Source organism: Aythya ferina (genome assembly GCF_964211825.1).
Source record: "Aythya ferina genome assembly, chromosome: 1".
NCBI lineage: Eukaryota > Metazoa > Chordata > Aves > Anseriformes > Anatidae > Aythya > Aythya ferina.
Genome location: NC_140296.1, coordinates 4,061,372 through 4,081,388, shown reverse-complemented (window position 1 = coordinate 4,081,388; position 20,017 = coordinate 4,061,372). Strand labels below are relative to the sequence as shown.

Genomic DNA, 20,017 nt, shown 5'->3' with positions numbered 1-20,017 from the left:
AGATCACTTCAGAGGTTTGGAACCCAACAGAAAGCTTGTGTGTGTCCTTCTAGGAAAGAATTGTCCGTGATCTCACCATGAACTTCAACTATTCAAACCAAAACAAAGCAAATAGTTGCCGTGATTCTCTAAATGCAATTCCCATGGCACCATTCATAAAATACCACATGGAATTTTGTATAAATTGGAAAATATCCGTATAATTCGTGTAATAGCTTCCAGAATACGATGTAGAATGGAAACTAGAACCTGGCCATAACTGCAGTGTCCTGGTTTTATTTATTGATCAGCAGTTTTTCATGTCTGCAGCAATGTTGACTATGGCCATACTTAAAAGTGTTTTCAGGTAGTTGTGTTATGCCACTAACTCGGGGGCTCCCTGAAATTTAAGTTTGATTTTTTTTATCATCTAAGCCACTTTAAATAATATTTTCACTAAGCCCTTGCATCTGCAACAGCTGTGCAAATTTGTCCATTTGGTTCTTTTTGCTTATTTTTTTGTGTTCTCCCATCTCAGCTCCCTAGTTTCTTCTTGACAAGCCACCCATAATGTTCTGTTTCATTTGGATGTTAGGTATGAGAGCCGTGTACATGCACATGTGCTTGTGTGTGCACGTTTCAGAGGGGCCAGAAAAAGCAAGTCAGCTCTCCAATGCATGCAGTCCGTAACCACTGAAACAAAATTCAGTCTTGGGTTGAAGACAGAGGTTTTTATTGGGTCTTAAGTGAGCATGATTTACTAATGCGTGCAATGCTCAAAGTAAAAAGAAATTCCGATCTGTGATCGTACCTAAGAATATAAATAGCACCGTGCTCAGAAACGCACAGACAACTCTCAGACTTGTTGCTCACAAGCCTTGTTTGTTCATTAGCTCTGGAGTTAGTGAGAAAAAGAAAAGCACGTTCATTTTAACGCTTCCTTTATGGAAATAACTTTTTGAGCTGTGTTGTAGCAGCTTTGGGACAGGAATATGCTGCGTGCATCCTCATCACTTTTCAGAGTTTATTCTCAGCAGCAAAGAACTTTGGGGAGTGTGCAGAGACCTTAATTGCCCTGAGTCACACCAGGCAAGTTTGTTTCCTTAACTGCTAGAAACTGGTAAGTGGCTCCAGCCACAGGAGAGGGAGAATTTCTTTTCCTCTTCATCTTGTCTCTATCAGTCGGGTTATTCCAGGGCAATGCGAGTGAACGCAAAATTAGAGCACATTGGAAATGTTACTTTTAGCTATATTAGAAAAATGTGGAGCATCAGGGAAAGCACAGAAGCAGGAGGAAGGGTTTTTAAAAGCCTCCTCTATCATTAATAACATCAAGTGGCCGGCACAATTAAAAGTTACCAGGGTGCTTCAGTGAAGAAGGTACAATGGCTTTATATTCCCTTTGGGTGCCCCACGATGTGTTATGATGCAGTTAGGGCACGCTTACGAAGAGCAGCTGGGGAAATCAAGGATTGAGGAGACATGACCTGTGCACGTACCATTGCGGTTTGGCAAAATAAAGTGCCAGATGAGCCACTGAATATACATGGATATTTTTTGTAAAGCATTACTGTTGATCACTGTGGATGGATCTGACCACATACTGATGCCTACGATGACAATATCTATGTCTGAACTAGTCAGGGGAGGAGAGGGAGCACCACGGGAGTGAAGTTCATCAAATGGATTCACCCTAAGGGTCAGGGAAGTTTGGTTACCTAAACATAGACATGCCACGTGGTCATTTGGAGCTTTTAGATCTCATTATACCTCAACAGTACAGTGAGTGAGAGTCATTTGGTTCACCCTATAGTGGACATCTGATCGGCGTAGTGAATCTTGTCCTGGTGTAGGCTTCACAGGTACATCAGCTGAACCACCCTGTAAATGCAAAATATTATTTCCACTAACAAAGATTATCCTTTAGCTGATGTGGTGCATTGTTAGGCTTTGCAACACCTGCCACGTTTGATGCCACCTTGCTTTTCAGGTGTTTCTTTGTGTTTTTATTCTATTGCATAAATGTTATTTATTATCACCGAGTTCTGAAGCTCGCATGTGTACAGGCTAACATCAACTTGTCATTTACAGGATAGATTGGTGTTTATACTTGCCATTAAGTGGGAGACACTATACTTGAATATCAGCAAAAACGCACAAGTTTTGAGTTGCTATTTGTTCTCGGAAACGTGGCTGCTGTTTGATTGGGATGAAGACAGCAGATCAATCCCTAAGCATTGACTGCACACTGTGATTGTATTTCCATGCCCCATACAGCGAATATCTGCCTGAGTGAAGTGTTAGAAAACTGACAGCACATCTTGTACCCTCCTTGCTGCATGGAGCTGACTGCTTGGGCGAAGTCTTATGCCAAGACTTAAAACGTAACCGCTTGAAACTGTTTTTATTATTTAAAACTGCTGTTGCCCTTTTTGGGTGATTAAATTACACCACGTCCTCTAAAATGTCCTTCAGAAACCTGCGGTGTTCAGCGAGCATCCATTCAGCAACAGGCTCCCTTTCATTGCTGATTAGAAACTAATCTGCACATCTCGGCCGCAGCTGTTTCTCTTCACTTACACCCATAGGAAGTTTACAAATATCGCTGCTATCACCAGGCCTGGTGAAGTATGCCTATGAAAGTGCAGTCATTATTCACATGGCCAAGATTTCCACCCCGCTCCGTGACAGATGTACCACTGGCGTCCCTCCTGTATAACTGAATCCAGTTTTAATCAGATATGCGTCTCCCTCGGAGAAAATGAGAAATAATAGTGTGGAATGAAGCATGGTATTCCATCATCTTCCCGAGCCCCGCTCATATTTACTCAATCTTTGCTCACGGTTTAGTCAAGAAAATAAAACGATTTTCATTCCGCTTTTGAGAAGTAATGTTTACCAAATTGTGTTCCGCTTTTATGAAAGATCAGTTTTAGCCCCACTGTTCTGAACTGGCCTCAAAATAAGATAAAAGTGCTAGGAACTGTTTTGCTTACCTGTTAACTTTCCTTGAAAGATGAATAGCCAGTGTTTTTGCCAAAGTCAGGGAATTTAAGATGATAAGTAGAAACAGAAGAAAGTGTGGAGTAGCCCCATTCCTGCTCCACCGAGGTATAATGTTAGCCCCAGCACTTTGGGCTGTTTGTATAATATTGCAGAACAAACCACAAGACTTACAGTTAGAAATACCCCATCAGCAGCAGGCAGACAGAAGGAACCAAGTGTTTGTGATCAGTGAATTTCATAGGGAAACGTTTCTATCATAGATCACATCTGTTAGGTGCTAATAAATGCCCCAAGTTCACTTAGCCCAGTCAACAAAATCACCCAAAAAAAGTGTGCTTTGCCACGACAACTGCATGCATCGCTTCTCTCTGATAAATTCAACAAGGGAAAGTGGCCAGAAAAATAAGGAGGAAGACAAGTTTTCAGGTACGGAGTGAAGACAAAGCCTGAGCAGCTGTGATTTCAGTTGTAGGATTTGCAGTCAGTCCACGCTGACGCGTTAAGGTTGAGCCATCCATTGCTGTAAATGGATGAGCTCCCATTAGTGGAGCTCGAGACTGATGCTTTTAGTCCCAAGTGCAGTGATTGCTTTGAGGTTTCAGCTGTCCTGGCACCCACAACCCTCCCAGACTCAGGGGTGTTTTCTTGCCGAAAGAAATAATCTGAATTCTCTTCTCTTTTCTAGAATCCGTGGATAATTGCCCCAGTAATTGCTACGGGAACGGAGACTGCGTGTCTGGGACCTGCCATTGCTTCCTTGGCTTTCTGGGCCCTGACTGTGGCAGAGGTAGGAATTTATACCTGGTTAACTCTTCTCTTCTCCCCTTCTGTTAACGCTTTTCTGTGTGGAAGTCGTATTTGTGCCCGTGCCCCCTGCAAAGCCAACCTCATCCAGCCTGGGGATGCTGCAGAAGGATGGGAACAGGTCGGATCTGCAGGTTCGGTTTCCATTTGTCATGATTGCTGTGCTCGTAGCATCAACACAACCCCCTAGCTGTGCGTGGACAGGCAAAACATCACACTGGGGCTTTTCATTCTGGGAGCAACTTTAGAAAACATGACTTCAAAATGTGGCTTTGTTGTTTGTTTGGCAGACCCTTCCATCACTGTGTGGCAATATTTTATTTTAAGACACTGGTTAGAGAAAACGTAAGTACCTGTTCCATTGCTGCAAGGCTTGCAAGTCTCCCTCAGACTGATGGCCAACACCCAGCAGGGCTGCAGTGGAGCAATGTGAGGCAGAGCTGGATGCTCTGGCCCTAAGTGGAAATCTTGGGATGCCTGCTTTTGGTGTGCTGCCTACCCCGGCAAACAATAGCATACGTTTTTTTTCTGCTCAAGCGAAAAGCATTTTTTAATAAATCGCTTTGGAAGGATTTTCATTTGACCTGAATTTTTTAGGTTAGTTAAACATTAAAAAAAAAAAAAAAAAAAGAGAATTCATTTTAGTAAGAACATGTTTCAGGCAGAGAAATCAAACCACTGCATGTGGAAAACACTGGAATGCCATGTTTCAATCTTTTCAGTGTCTTTTTTTGGCTGAAACTGCTCAACAAAGTGCAGATTTATAAATTGGGGCTGGGGGGAGGGAGGTAACGCATGAAGTCAGTGCCCACACAAGGAGCTTTGCGAAGGCGGAAGGTCAGGCCTTCACCCCAGCCCGCTGCTGTGTCTGGGAAGCAGGCTGGGCTCCTTCCCAAGGGAGGGAGCCAAACTCTGTCCAACCCCACGTCCTCTCCCCCCTCCAGCCAAGCCCTGATGAGCGTGCACCAGGCTTTGGGTCCCATCCTGCAGCCCAGCCAAGAGATAAGTCCAGCCTCATCCCCACACAGTGTGGTCCGGGCTGAACCCTGAAGGTGTCTCAGGGTTCACAACCCCACTAAGATGAATGGGGCTGGCTGCGGCCCCGAGAGCTGCCGTGTCAGGCTTGTTGCTGACTCAGGTTACGCTTGGCGTGAGTTTCCAAGCTCCTTTTCAAATCCATCGAGCCGGAGACAGAAGGAGTTTTTCCGTCTCCCACACCTCCTGACTTGAGCCAGGGGCAGAAGTTCAGGGCTCATTCCCCCACGGCTCGCTGCAGAGCCAGGGCAGAAGGCAAAGCTCCTCCATCATCAGGCAAAACATTAAAATTTTTGGTCTGAAGGCTCTTGCAGGGGAGCTCATCTCCCTTCACGGGTTACACAGCGAGGTTTTCTCAGGCTCTCAGGCGAGCCACATGAGCATCTCCCATTTCACAAGGCTGCTTACCCTGGCTGATACGAACACCTCTCACTGGAGTCAGCCTTTTGGTTCCAGATCATCTGGGTTCAGATCACAGATTACTGTCTGCCTTTATGGAGACGGATTAATTCATGGAGTGTCCAAATGCTGTTTGTGCGTGCGCTTCCACCCAGCGGGCTTGTTAAGTGAGCACTTGCCACGGGTGTGAGATACAATGGCCCCAGTGTTGGCTTCCTCCTGGTTTTTGAGGGAATCTCAGATTCTGCTTTTGACCTACAAACACCTCCGAGGGCAGTAACTGCAGCATGTGCACAGCCACAACAGGATCTGTCTGCAGCCCTACAGGGGTTGCTGCATGGAGCAGTAATTCTCAGACAAGCAGGTCTCTGCCTGCCCCAGGATTTGTAGGTCCCACATCTCCTGGGTGTTCCTTTGTTTCGCCTTGTTATTCACCCCCTAAATGAGTGGGAGACTGTGAAACAGACAGCCCTTCAGTTTTTAATGATGGCTAATTATTAATGCGTTATTAACCTCTTATTTTAAATCACATAAATGTGAACAAATCCGCAGCAATGTGCTCACAGGGCTTTTGAAGACCTTGAACACGGAGAAGGTGTTTTTCATGTCTACAAAGTAAAACAAACAAACAAATAAATGAATAATTTTCCTCCATGACACCAAAGTTTACAAGAAAAGTGATGTGCATTTGGGCTGTGGCTACCATCATCAGACCAGAGAATTACTATAATTTGGGCATCTTAGATGGCATTTGTTGGAACGGAATCCAAATGATCAAATTAATTACATATCATTACATGGAGAAAAGAGTTGCACTAGGAGCAGTGGAAAAAAAAAATAAATCCAGAAACCTCTTTTGTCTTTGATTATTATGGTATGCTGCAAAGGAGGTCTTGCCTTGACATTTGCAACAGCACTTCCCAGGTTATGCTGGAGGTGTTCTCCACGGAGGGCTCTGTGGAATGCCAGTCTTATTGCAGACGACCAGCAATTTATCTGATCTTGTACTGAGTGATCAGCTGTCCTGTCAGAAAATATGTAAGTCTTTTTCAGCAGCCTCTCACTGGTTAAAGGCAATTCCTCTCCTTGTTGAAAAAAAAAAAAAAAAAAAAAAAAAAAAAGCTGCAAACTGTCCTCTCCTGGTGCCTTGAAAGAACAGGCTCCTCTACTGAGCATTTGAAATTTGAGACAGGGGGCTGGAAAATTCCATCAGCCTAGATGAAAAGTGGAATTACTGAGTGAGTTTGCTGTGAACCATATATTCAACACAGTGTACCTTAAACAATTTATGTGTTATATTGTATAGGTAGCTATCTCCTTGCAAATGATGCTCTCGAACCACACCACTGCAATATGATTTCTTTAAGCTGAACAGGGAGCTCCTTCGTAATAACAGCTGCCAAATTCCTTTTTCTTCTGAACTTCTTTTATTTCAATCAGGCAAATATCGTTCATTGCACGTCAGGACAGTTTAACAGTCAGAGCTGGTAATGCTTTGTGTTGAGGGTGCTGTAAGCCTCAGACTCATCTGTAACAATAACTGAAAACAAGACAGAATGGGCATTGTGCGGTTACTGCATTAAAAGGTGGTAAGAAAAAGAGAGAAATGTTTCCCTTAACCACGTTAATAGCTCTTTCTGCGTGTGCTCAGAGACAGGAACAAAGCAGAAGAGGTGCATTGTATTAATTGCATGCCTAGTGCAGGTGAATTAAGCAGCAGACTAGAATAGTCCTTTCACATTTATCCTGCATAAAAATGTTCATTAATTGTCTCTGTGAGGGGCAGATGAGAAGCCCAGCTGCTCTCACCTAAGGATGATGCTCAACAGTGAAAGAGAGAGAAATGTGAGCTGGGTATCTGTTCTTGCAGTTGAGTTTCACTGAGTGTAATTGAAGAGAACAGGACTTAAGCAAGAAGAAATTTCAAGGGATAGGGAACAGGAAGGTATTGCTTTTGAGGGACAGAAATCAGCAGCTTCCTAGGAAAAATCAGAAGAGAGGACAAAAGGAGGCGAAGATGGCAGCTGTGGAGAATGGAAAAAGGAGAAAACATCTTCAGAGAGGGGCTGAAGGAGGCTTAGAGAACAGCAGCTGACTCCTTCTCCTTCTGTGGGGAGCCTGCTCTGTATTTTTCATCCTACTCTGCCTGGCATTTTCCAGAGCTAGCTCAGAAAATGCTTACTTCTGGGGTCCACCAGCTTGATTTTGTTGTCTTCCTCTTCTCCCCTTCATCACAGGATAGAAGAGGCCCCGGGCCCAGCCTGGAGCCCAGGAGGTGCCCTCTGCCCCTCAGGAAGCACTGCTGGGCTGGGCGGGTGCCGGAGCCCTGGCACAGGCTGCCCAGAGAGGGGCTGGGGGCTCCTCCTTGGGGATCTCCAGCAGCCGCCTGGACGTGGGGCTGGGCCCCCTGCTCGGGGTGGCCCTGCTGGAGCAGGGCTGGCACCACAGGGACCCGCAGCTGCCCGACACCACCAGCCACTCAGGGGTCCTGAGCCGGTTTTCTTCAAAAACAGCCAACTTTGTTGGAAACAAAGAGAATTAAAAAATCTTTTATAAACCAGTATAAAGATCAGGGGATATAATCGGAGAACTTTTGTTACAGGGCGCTTGGGAAGACTAGAGGCCATTTTTGCATTGTGTCTGCTGATGAATGGAGACCAGCAGAGGTCATAGGAGGGGGCTGGAGGTCCAGCTGATGGTATGACTTGGACTAAATCAGGGAGAGTATCAACGTGGCGTTCTGGACTCCGAGCAAAGAAACTGAAAACCATACAGCTGAGAATTACAACAGCAAAACAGGGGAGTGATTTGTGTACAGCTAAGGTCCGCGTCAGGGGCCTTGTCAAGGAAAGTATGAAGCCTGGCAGCAGGTCAGGGATAGAGATAAGCAATTTAAGGTCACTGGTGCTGCTGAAAGAAGACACCAGTGCACTGCAAAGTCAGAATACAAGAAAGGTCTGAGTTTAGTTAGTGAAATAAAGTATCGGAGACACAAAGCAGAGATGTCCGAACTCAAGAGCACTGTTTGTTTGTTTTAAACATCCATCGGAGAATACGCTTAACAGCTGGGTGTCATGCCCATAAAAGAATTGGTTTTGGCAAGGAAAAGAACAACATACCCCACTGAGGAGTGTATAAGAAGATTATAAATCCCGTGCTGGACTCTTACGCTCTTTCATGAAGTGAGAGTTGTGTACAGTTTGTTTTTAATGTGATTTCCATTGTCTTTCCCCAGCGTCCTGCCCAGTGCTGTGCAGTGGAAATGGGCAGTACATGAAAGGGAGGTGCTTGTGCCACAGCGGCTGGAAAGGAGCAGAATGTGATGTCCCCACGAACCAGTGCATCGACGTCACCTGCAACAACCATGGCACGTGCATCATGGGGACCTGCATCTGCAACCCGGGATACAAGGGCGAGAGCTGCGAGGAAGGTATTTGCAAGATCCATTCAATTAGCCTCTTGCTTTGATTGTCGTTATATAATTACATGGATGGAGGCGATTCGGAACGGGACTGGCACTTAAGCAGAACAGTAATAGGCACCTTAGAGATACAATGGATGGATGCAACATAAAAATGATATGTTGTAATAACTTGTCGTTAGCTATCATATTTGTTCAATAATTGGATGAAAAGCCATCAAATGCTTCAGATAGACAAATCTAGTTGAAAGACCAGAACATCTAATCATATGTTCAAATGTTCTTATTAAAGCATCGTTTCCATTTACACATCCAAACGTATAATTACTTTTATAGTGCTTTCTTCTGTGCTGTGCTATGCCAAGTATTTCAGTTGCTTACATACACAAAATGGTGGCATATGAAAGTCCCTGATTCTTGTCAGCTTTAAAAGCTTAGAAATGCTCAGGACTTGAATTAAATTCTGCTTCAAAATCAGATATTATTTTAATGGCCCCTTCCATAAATTCTTTTTTTTTTTTTTTCACATTAGCCCCCAAACATTTTTTCATTTACATTTAGATTTGTGACTCAGAAATGCGGTGCCTTTTAGCTGTTATCTTTAATCTTTTTGTGCGGGAAGTCACCTGTCACCATAAACCTTTATCTTCCCTAGTCTGCGACTGCTTCTTATTGCTAAAAGGAAAAGTGGACAGTTTTGTAAGCGTACGAGTCATTTGGACAGTTAGAAAAATACATCAAAAGTGCCTGATTTACAGAATACTGTTCATCACTTTTGAAAATTATTGTCAGAATTCTATGCAGAGGACCTGAAAAATAATTATGGCTAAATTATGCTTCTACAAGTGCAGATACAAGGCCTCTGCACCACGTGCTAGACTTAAGACATCGATTTGATACATGTACCAGAGTCACTATGTCTTGAATTAATTTATGGTTGTCTTCGTGCATATGGGATAAAGATTTATCTGAAATGGCTTTTATTTTATGGACAGTGGAAATAGGCTGAAATGACATTTAAATGGCATCTAATCCAGCAATTCTTTTGATGCATCAAATGTGTTGGAGTGGGACATCTCTGACGTAACGCGGCTTCAGTGTCTGTAGTGCTAGAGATGAAGAACATAGCTCTGTAACTGAAACATCTCTTGAGAAAGCTTTATTTTGACTTAAGAAGGCACAATTAAATGAAGCCATGGGGCATGTAAACCCAAAGATCAGGATGACAGAAGTATCTTTAAAGCATCTCTGTAGACCTCGTATTTACTAGGTATCTTTACTGAATAAACAGAAATTAAAAGATCCTGATTTTGCCTCCAGCTAGGTGTGTTTAATTTGTGTAAATCAGAGAAAGATTTGCCCTTTTTCTAACAGGAGCCTCTTTTCCCTGGTCACATTTAAAGCAGAAAAGCCAGGCTCCACTCAGTTGTTTTATGCTCACTGTAGCAGGGGACAGGGTCAATCCCACTAGGTAAAAACTTGAAAAAGAATGAAGAGCAAAGAGAACCTGATTTTCCTTATGAGCTGTTTAGGATTTTTACAGCTGTGCATTTGTTTTTCATATTCAAGGCATAATTTGTGTTGTGTTATGAATAGGGGAGGTAAGTCAGAAATATGCCACGTGGGAAATCTTCAGGACATGTGTATATTTATGCATTTATATCTTTAAATCTAGCTAAAAAAAAAAAAAAAAAAAAAAAAAAGTTCATTTATACTAGTTTTTAAATTGTTTTTACTTTTCAATTTCTCTTCTAAGAGGGACCATCTGGTATTGATTACTTTTTATTATTTCTCAGTTCTTGTAGCTTCACTGCTTACTCAGTGTTTACAATGGGTTTTCATTCCAGTGTTTCTTCAGTCTTTTCTTTTCCCCCGTAGAAGCTCAGCAATGTTTATAAAACACCGGCCACCAATCTTACATGAGTTTTCCTTTTCTCCTTCCTTCGTTTATTGGGACATATTTTACAAGGCACGGGCTAAGCCAGTGAGACATTAAAGGGAAGGGAGCAAATTTAAGCAGTGAAAAATGAGAAGTTACTTTTTGGGTACTGAATAAGCCTAATAACTCGTGTGAGCAATGAAGCATGAAGCATATTGGGGGAAAGTGTAGAAGAGGCACTAGCATTGCTTGCTACCTGATTTATCTCCCTGGCAAAGGTTCTGCACAAGGTTGAACTATAAATGGGGCATTTTCGAACCAGGAATTAGACCATTTGGGACATTTTCCAAGCAGCAACACAGATATATGTAAAAATCTTTTTTTTTTTTTTCTTTTTCTAAGCATGCTAGATTTTTGTCAGCTCTGCCCTCCTGCCCCACTCCCCATCTCTGCTTCTCTTGGCAGCTTCTCTCCTGAGCAGCTAAATTTGTCAAGCAGAACTCCCTAAAAACACACCATTGTACTCCAAATCCACGAAGCAATTGATTAAGAAGAAAGCAGAAGCCCCTAATCCCATCCCAGGGCCCATGCGATGGTGCAGAAAGCCTAAAGAGATACAGCTAGCGAGGCTGAGATTAAAGTAGCCATTGTGTGTGACATTTTCTGAAAGGGCTCATTTCAACATGAAAAATGGCCTTGGGATTATGATAAATGGGGGGTTCTGACACGCACATTCCCCTCCTATAATCGTCTGTGTTCGGGCTGAGATAGCAGATTGTCTGCCTCCTGTGATGGAGCCCCCTGTAAAACTCACCTTTTTCCCAGCTGACCTTCAGAGGGGATGATTAATTGCCTGGAGGTAGCCTCGTGTCAGTTAGCCTGTGATCTTTGTTCTCCACGTTCAAACCATCTGCTGAGAACCTCCGTGGCTGCTAGTCTGTTCCTCGGTCCTTTTCCTACTTATTACTGCTGAGAAAGAACAGGGCCAGGGCTCCAAGGGTCTCCTGCTAAAATTGGCACCTAGCTCCCAGCTCACTAACAGTGAAGGAGATTTATAGACTCATCCTTTCCAGCCTCTTACAATTTTCAAGGATTGTTCCAGCTACGAGCAGGGCTCCAGGAATCAAAGAAAACTGCAAATGCTCTCGCATGCCTTGGGATAGTAATTGCTGAGCCATTACTTGTCAGAGCGAGAAGGTTTTGAGGATCCAGGGAATTATCGGAGCAGCTGTTGTGTTTCTTTTTAAGGTTTCTGGATCTTAAACAGGTCATTGGGATTCTTATTAGCTCTTGCAGGGGAAAAAACGCACCGCAAATCTGCTCTGTGTGTGTGGTGACTGTGTTCTGCTCTTCTGTATTAGGGCAAAGAGTTGGACAGCTTTCCCCTGACTGCTGAGCCAGACTGACACTTGTCACTGATCCCCAGGGCACTGCCACACACCATTTTCAGAGACGGGAAGAATTTCTCTAGGCTGTCCTATATCCTCTTATATATAAATAGCCGATCAGCTCCTGCCGTTCTTTTTTAGGAGGGTGTCTGGTACGTTGCATGTTTTGCTCTTGCTGGGTGAAATTCTGCTGTGGGTAGAGGAGGTGATGGGTGCCTACAAAACCCACAGCTCAGAAATCACACGGCAGGGTATTTGGTCCTTCGGTGCACATTTCTGTGCCATGCACCCAACTGGATGGTCTCCAACGTTGTTTCAAAAGCGCCTCCTCTTTAAAACCAGAGCCCTTTAAAAGAGAATTCACTGATCAAAAATAAAAACCACGATAATACCAATATCCAATAAATCATAACTTGGTTTTAATCCTTACTTCAAAAAAAAAAAAAAAAAAAGAGTATAAAGAGTATACGTTTAACATGGAATTCATGTGTCTGTGAAACCTGCATAGATTTCAGCACATTCTTCAATTTAAGCATGTGTTTCACTGAATCAGGACATAAACTTCTGCTGAGTCTTTATGTAGAATTTCTCTCTCAGAAAACCAGAGCTCAGCTTTGATTTCATTAGTAAAGGTAATTTCGCTTATTCTAATAGAATAAATGGAGACGCAGTATGTGTACAAGACGACATTATTCTTATCCTAATCTTAATTGATATTAGCCTGTTCTTACAAGAAAGGTCATTTATTACTGTAGGCCTGACGAAAAGAATGAATTACATCATGTATTTTTTCTCTGTTTTTCTCGTGCTTTAGATCTCACTCCATTTTGGGGACAAGTATCTTCTTGAAGCATCAGCTTTGTGCACATCAGGGCTTTGCTTTATGGATGGAGCCTTGAGATACTGTATAAATCAGGCTGTGTAGATGGCAATACAACAGCTTTTATTTTTTTTTTTTTTTCCTGAAATTCTTATTTACTTCCCTTGTCTCCTTCCTCTTCCTTCTTGCTGTAGTGGATTGCATGGATCCTACCTGCTCGGGACGAGGCGTGTGTGTGCGTGGAGAATGCCACTGCTCGGTTGGCTGGGGTGGAACAAACTGTGAGACCCCACGAGCCACTTGTCTGGACCAATGCTCTGGCCATGGGACCTTCCTCCCCGACACTGGGCTCTGCAGCTGCGATCCCAACTGGACCGGACACGATTGCTCAATTGGTAAAGTCAGCGGTGACTTTCTATTGCTTTTTTTGGTTTATTTAGACTTTGTAAAATATTCAGACTTCGATCTGCAAAACTAGCACTACAAATGCGTTCCAGTAAAGCACATGTAGGGCATGACTGGAAGCAGAAATGCCATAGCTCACCTACATAAATAATTCTGCTTCTATAGCCGAGCATAGAGCAATATAATAAATAACCCCATTAAGGCCACCTAGGCTTGCTATTGTTCATTATATAGCTATGAGTGTAATTGATGGTCTACATATAACTGCTTGTTCTGGTGTTAGTTCTTGATGAATCCCAGTAGCCACCGAAGGGACTGTTTTGATTTTTAGGAGAAGGCTAAATATTCTTTAGGTTGCTGTAAACAAGAAAAAAGAGGTGACAGTTCTTCAGGTCTCATTTCCCTTCAGAGTTTAAATGCTGTGATTTTCTAGGCTCAGCTAGAGGAAGATGAGTGGCACACAAGGTTCGTACTAAAAACTGTAAGCACTGTCCCATATCAAGTGAAAAATAACTGCATAGAATTGCTGAATACTACAGGCACCTACCAAGAAGACAGGTTTTTATGGGCATTTTTGGGTAAAGTCTAGAACTTTAATCTTCCTTCATTCCTTAGCTAAATGGATATGTCACTCAAAATCTGCATCATGTATCTGAAATGGAGGCTAAAGAAAAACTGTTCAGGAGCCTTTTCTTCCAAGTGTAGTTAGCTTTTAGATGCCACACTGAGAAATGCTATAATACATTAAATAGTCAGAGCCTATGGGACATTAGTCTTTTGGCTTTTGTTCTGTATACAGTGCTCACGAATAAGAGGCCACAGCAAAAACAGCTTCTTTACCTTAAATAGCTGGGATGGAACTAGGCCAAAAATCCGGGGCAGCTCTGTATAGGCAATGAAATGGAATGAATTTTCAGCAAAGTGACAAAAAAAGACTATTATGAAACTGGATGCAGTAGAAAAAATGCACAAACAACATTTTCACTGAGGAATTACTATAATGTATAAGAAAAAACAGGTTAACTGCTTACAAGTATTTTACCATCACTTACAATCGAGCAACTTGCAAGGATGGGGCAAACTGAATAAGCTCTTACAAAGGGTAGGAAAAGAAATGCTTTTGTACAATAATCATTCAGGTTAGATGTTAGGAAGCTTGTCATATGGTAAAATTAACTGGGCTGAACAATACAGCAAACAAGGAGGCCTCCTTGCCTGGGGCTAACACGAGGCTGATCAAAACTTTGCCAGATGTAGAGAGGGAAACTATCACACATTGATAGGAGGATAAATTTGGTGTCAGACTTTTTCTTTTCCCCACACTAATGTCTTCGATTCCATACTTAGTGAGTTCATTTATAAGACCATGGAAAGGGGGAAGGTGGTAGTGTATTTCTAGCGATTTTGTAGCATGGTTCATAATTGAGTCATTATTCTGAGTTTATGTGGAGGTTTGGGGATTGCAGGGTTGGATTTAGAAAACTGTTCATTTCTACACGCAAACAGAATTCACTTTCCCTTTGTTAACCTGCAGGGTCGTGTACAGATGATTTATAAGCTTTCCTTATACTGCTTTTATAAATCCATCTAGTGCAAACTTTCTTTGGCAGTGTGAGGTTATTTGAGACAAACTTGAGCATCATGCCAAGACCTTTTTCCTCACCAAGCTGCTTGTAACATTCAGGTTATTGTGCCTCACAGCTAAAATCACAGCTAAGGTGATTTGTAAACTTCCATTTCTAACCCGGACCTTTCCGCTGAATTGATGACTTGATTTGAAAGACAGATTTACTCACAGGATGTGTGGTACTCTTCTTGCATGATTAAAATAAGAGTGAGCAAGCATGTTAGTACGCGTAGCAACACTCTGCCCAGTGGGGGCTGTAGGTGGTTCTCTAGAAGAGACTAAAGGCGCCAGATTTTTATTGTCCTCTAAAATAGGAACGAATAGTACAGAGAAATTATTAAGTGAAATACGTAAGTACTTGCATAAATCATCATCAGCTCAGCAAAGCAGTTAGGACTATGTTAAGTGCCAGTGAAGAAGTAATGATGTGCCTGTTTCGGTTTGTTTTTTTGTTTTTTTTTTTTAGCCTTCTGTGTGTACCCACTGCCAGTATAGCCTTAGTACCACAGATTTTTCACTCTGGAAATACTTCTCTTAAACATGCTTCACTCTTTCATACAAGGGACAGCTTCTTAGTGTCCCTTTCCCCTCAGTATGCAGATCTTTTTTGGTATATTTCCTGCTATAAAGTGAGTCTTTTAATGAAAGGTGGAGAGATGAGTCCAATGATGACCTGTATGCAGAAGAAGAAAAGTGTATTTTGAGTTCTCCCTGGAGAGGATGAAATCTCTTGCCTGTTGCATCCTAGTACTGCCATAAAAGCAAATACAAAAAGGTCCCAGTTCAGCTAAAAAGTCCAAGGCAATGCTTAGCACAAGAAGGATAATTAAGGAACCACTCATCCTAACCCCTTTTCTCCAGAGTCTACCATTACAGATCCTCTATATCCCCTGCTTTTGCCATGCTATCTCCCTTCACCTCTTAATGAGCCCTAGCAAAGGACTTCATTCCCCAAGCATGGCAGCTAATGAAGCCATTATAAGGCAGCTCTCTTAACTTCTTATTGTCTGAGTGTAGCAGGAAGAAGGAAATGGGCTGTGCTGTAGCATGAAACACAACTTAATAGGTGATAAGAGCGAGTCTCACTCTTGACCTATTTAAACTGGACCAAATGCTTCTGGCTAATCAAGAGGCAACAAAACACATACCATAAGATGTATTTGCTGAGTGCAGTGAAAAGAACAGGTGAGTCAGGTTCTCTGTATTTGGGGAATGCAGTGCATCCCAGAGGGATAACACAGATGCATCCGTACTCTCTCAGGCTCTTCAAAATAGTGCTACGTTTGGACCCAAAATCATTCTTAAAAGAGTTATCTGTTGTCCTTCACTTTCCTCAAATTTAAAGCAATGATTTTCACTGTCCTTTCTTTGACAGTTGTCATCTTGGCATGCACAATACCCACTAGAATCATCTGAAAATTGATAATACAAAGTATATTACATCTCAATGTAATAAGGATACAGATTTTTTTCTGTACAGTTGACAATGGTTGTACATTGACCTGCATACAGATGAAGATTTCTTCTCAGTCACTCATTCATAGTGACTCACTTCATGCACAGTTGACACCCAGTGCAAATCTTTAAAACTAGACTAGAGAAGAGCAGTAGCAGGAATATGACTTGGTCCTGAATTGTCAGGGTAGACACAAAATCATAGGCTGTACATTTAACAATGAGAGTTAGCAACTGGAACTAGGATTTTACTGGGACTACTATAGAAACTATGAGTTATGATGTTTTACTTCACATTTTGAAAAGGCTAAGAGAGAATGCCTGGCCAGAGACTGAAACTGAGCTTGCATGGTCATATCTCATGAAGTCTAGAAGTTTGATCCTATCCATAGCTTCTCTCACCACTTGGGCTGGTAGCAGTGTTTTCTAAGGATACGTTATTTGAATTAAAGATGACCCTTTTTCCCTTCTTTGGCATGGAGGAAATACTATTTCCCAATGATTTATAGCCAGACTTTCGAGGCACAGAGTGCCTACAGTTTGGGATAAGAACAGAGTTTCCAACCAGCCATCTCCTCAGCATTTCTTAATGTTATGTCCAACGTGCGTGATCTACAGGTCAGAGCTACAGGGTCTCAGCCTCATCTCCCAGATCCTCTGAACTTGTTTCCAAGATCTTTGGCACTCAGTTAAGATTTATAAATTTCACCCCCAGTGATAACTGCCAGAATTTTAGGCATTTATCCTGGCCACACTTACCATCATTGGAAATGTTATAAATGTCTTTGGTGGCCAGAAAAAAATGTTTCTGGATGAAGCCAAGTTTCATGCCATCCCCTCCTGCCTTTAGATTTCCCATGACATTGCCAATTTAGCAGGACAGTTGCCCTAGAGAAGAGAAACATCTGCAGAGGGCTGTTCAGATTGTAGTTAAGTGGAAATCCTTGAAAGAGAGCTTAATTGAGTCCTCATCGATTCAGCCGCCTCCGTATTTGGGTAATTTGTGTTACTTTGGAGCCGTCTGGGTTTCAGCTTTTGAGAGATCCTCAGTTCTGCCTAATAACTGCAGAAGTCTCAGCAGGCGTTATGATCAGATTCTTCTAGAGAGAGACAATTACAAAACTGTGAGATACAGCATAAACAAAATAGGAAATCACCTCTTTGACTATGTGATCTGTTAAAACAGACTAGGGGAGGCCTCAAACTGCTACATAATCATCACAATATTTGCAGATATGCCTAGATAAAGCTGGCCTCCTTGCTCAGTTGGGAAATAGTGTGAATATCCATAGGGTTAGAAGGAGACTAGGTATTTATCCACTAGCTGAAAAGCAGTCCTAGATGGCTTTGTTACTTTTGATAGTCTGGAAAGTTGGATTAAGAATAAAACTAGCATGGCATGCATGCCTATGATTTCTGGTTGCAGGGAAAACACGTTCTTATAAATCATTACACAGCACATTGAGGTCAACAGAAAAGCTCCAGTTTACTTTGCAGGAGTATAGGTCAATTAATGTCCATTCACCAACAATGATTAGATTTAGGATTCTCTATCAGCTAATGGTAATGGCTGATTTTCTTATTACCAGTTGGGTTGTGTAAATTAACAGCGCAGAAACTCTTTCAGAAAGCACTCAACAGTTCCCCACCACAAAGTTGTGCAGTTCACTGAAACAGGCATATTTTCTGTATTCCAATTAGTAGATAAGAAGACCAAAAAGAACAAACTTTTAAAGAGGAAAGCCACAGCAAATGCATCTTTATTTTCCAATGTCTTTTTTCATCTGGAATTGTGCAGATTATCACATGCGCACACAGAAACACAGCTCTCATATATCTTATCAGACACTGTCATATCCCATTGGTCAAACAGCACCAGGGTTAACACAACATGTGTGAAAAAAAATTGATTTCCTTGGGCTTATTGGTGTCAACCTTACAAAACAAAGTCTCATGTTAAATTCATGTCATGCCCAAGGCCACCAAGATAAAAATCCATCCCCGGAAAATGTTCACATAATTCCTCCTTTAGACCATCATTTTCTTCATTGCGGGGTAAGAATGTCTCTGTAAAAGATGGGTGTTATATCAGCTGTTGCATAATACAGGCTGGTCCCTCACTACAGAGGATGGTAGTTCCCCCTTTAATGCCTAGGAAGCCACTACATCATCTTTTTCTTTGATTTAAAACACACAGGGAATAACAAGAGAACTAAATCTCAGAGTATAATGCATGAAACTGATAAGCATCTGTATATTTTTGATCCTAATGGCTTAAGAAATAGATATTGGGGGCAGCCTGTATTCCACTGTGAATAATCTTCCTTCAGCTTGGAGCTTGTTCTCACTACTCCTACAGTATAGCGAGAAACAATCTGGAGCAATCGAAATTTTGGGAGCACATGGACTTCAGGGATAGACTTCACATGATACCATCACAATCAGACCTGGTTCAATACTGAAATTGCAAACCTACTCCCCAAAGCCTTACTTGGTCCCTTAACAGTCATTGAAGGCCAGGAAATGTTTTGTACCAGCAGAGATTTCATCCTCAGCTTTGCAGAACCGTAACATGCTGATTTGTGAACTTGTGATCTTCCCCATTTTATTTGTGTGCGGAGAAGTTTTCTCTCTGAGGGAATGAAGTATGTGCAGCCCAGAGCTGTTACACAAGTCTATCAGAGACTCTGCCGAGCAGATATCTGCTTTGTGAATTGTGTAGGAATAAGGGAATCCAGAGAATCAAAAGTGTTAACAAGAAACTTATCATTGCATAACATAAAGTGTTTGATGTCGTCTGGGTTGCGAGCACAGATTTCAGCCTACCCATTCCCAAGATCAACTCGCCCTTTAAAGTATTCTAGGCTTTTTATTAAAAATGCAATAAAAGACTAAAACCAGCCAAAACATATGAAATAAAAGTATTCAGGAAGGCTTTCATTTGAATACCCTTTTACTGTCTTTCCCTTTGGTTATTGAAAATGTGTAGAGACCCCTGTGTGGTAGAAAAAAAAAAAAAAAAGCAGTGGTTGAGGAAGGCTGCAGTTATTTTTGCTGGGAGTCCAATTCTTCGAAAGTCTAAATATCCTTCTGGTAAGAAGATTAAAAGAACACACTAAAGAGGGGGAAAAGTGCCCAACAAGATAGAAAGTACGACTTGTTTCAAATACAAGTTCCTACTTGCAACCTGATAGTGGAGAAATAGGCTTAGCGCTTTCCTCTGGCCAACCAGAGATCCACTAAACTTATCTTGTCTTTGGGATCTGTTTAGGAGCTTATTTTTAGCCACCTTTCTGGTTTTAGCCACTTTTCTGTTTGCAGCAGTCTTGGTCAAATACAGGGACCACGGGAGAGATTGAAGGAACTGAAAACTTGTGTTCTAGCTTTCATTTCAAACTGGGCCAAAGCCAGTAAGTGGCGATATCACCCGTCTGTCTATGGCCATCGGATCACAAAATGTTTGGTCTGATTAGGTCACGTCTCAGGCTTAGGGCAGTGTAAGTCCAGTGGTGTGACAAGCAGTCCCTGCTCTTCACTGCTCTTAGGCACGCTGTGATGAGCACAGCTTCTTTCTCTCGTTTCAGCTCTTCTAGCACCAGTGCCAACCTATGGACCCCTCAGAGGGCAACGGGAAGGCTATTCCGTTCTCTGTTTGTTAGGGCTAATTCCCAGCACGCCAATTTTAGTTCGACATTCCTCCCTATCTCCAAATGTGACTTCAGCAGTCACACCATGAGCTCAAAAGTGCTTTTTGTTTGGCTCAATTACGCTTTGTGTTGGGGACTTTCCTGGCTGAAAA

At 42.3% G+C, this 20,017-nt stretch overlaps 1 protein-coding gene across 8 annotated transcripts in view; it reads left to right on the top strand.

Annotated features, from left to right (window-relative positions):
* The window catches only part of TENM4 (teneurin transmembrane protein 4), a 1,677,033-nt gene that overhangs the window by 1,520,832 nt on the left and 136,184 nt on the right, over window positions 1-20,017 (top strand). For all 8 annotated transcript variants that reach the window (XM_084535211.1, XM_084535210.1, XM_084535214.1 and 5 more), the window contains 3 exons: window positions 3,671-3,772; window positions 8,459-8,653; window positions 12,926-13,126. In XM_084535211.1, coding sequence (XP_084391337.1) covers window positions 3,671-3,772; window positions 8,459-8,653; window positions 12,926-13,126 — 498 coding nt within the window. The remainder of the gene's footprint in view (window positions 1-3,670; window positions 3,773-8,458; window positions 8,654-12,925; window positions 13,127-20,017) is intronic.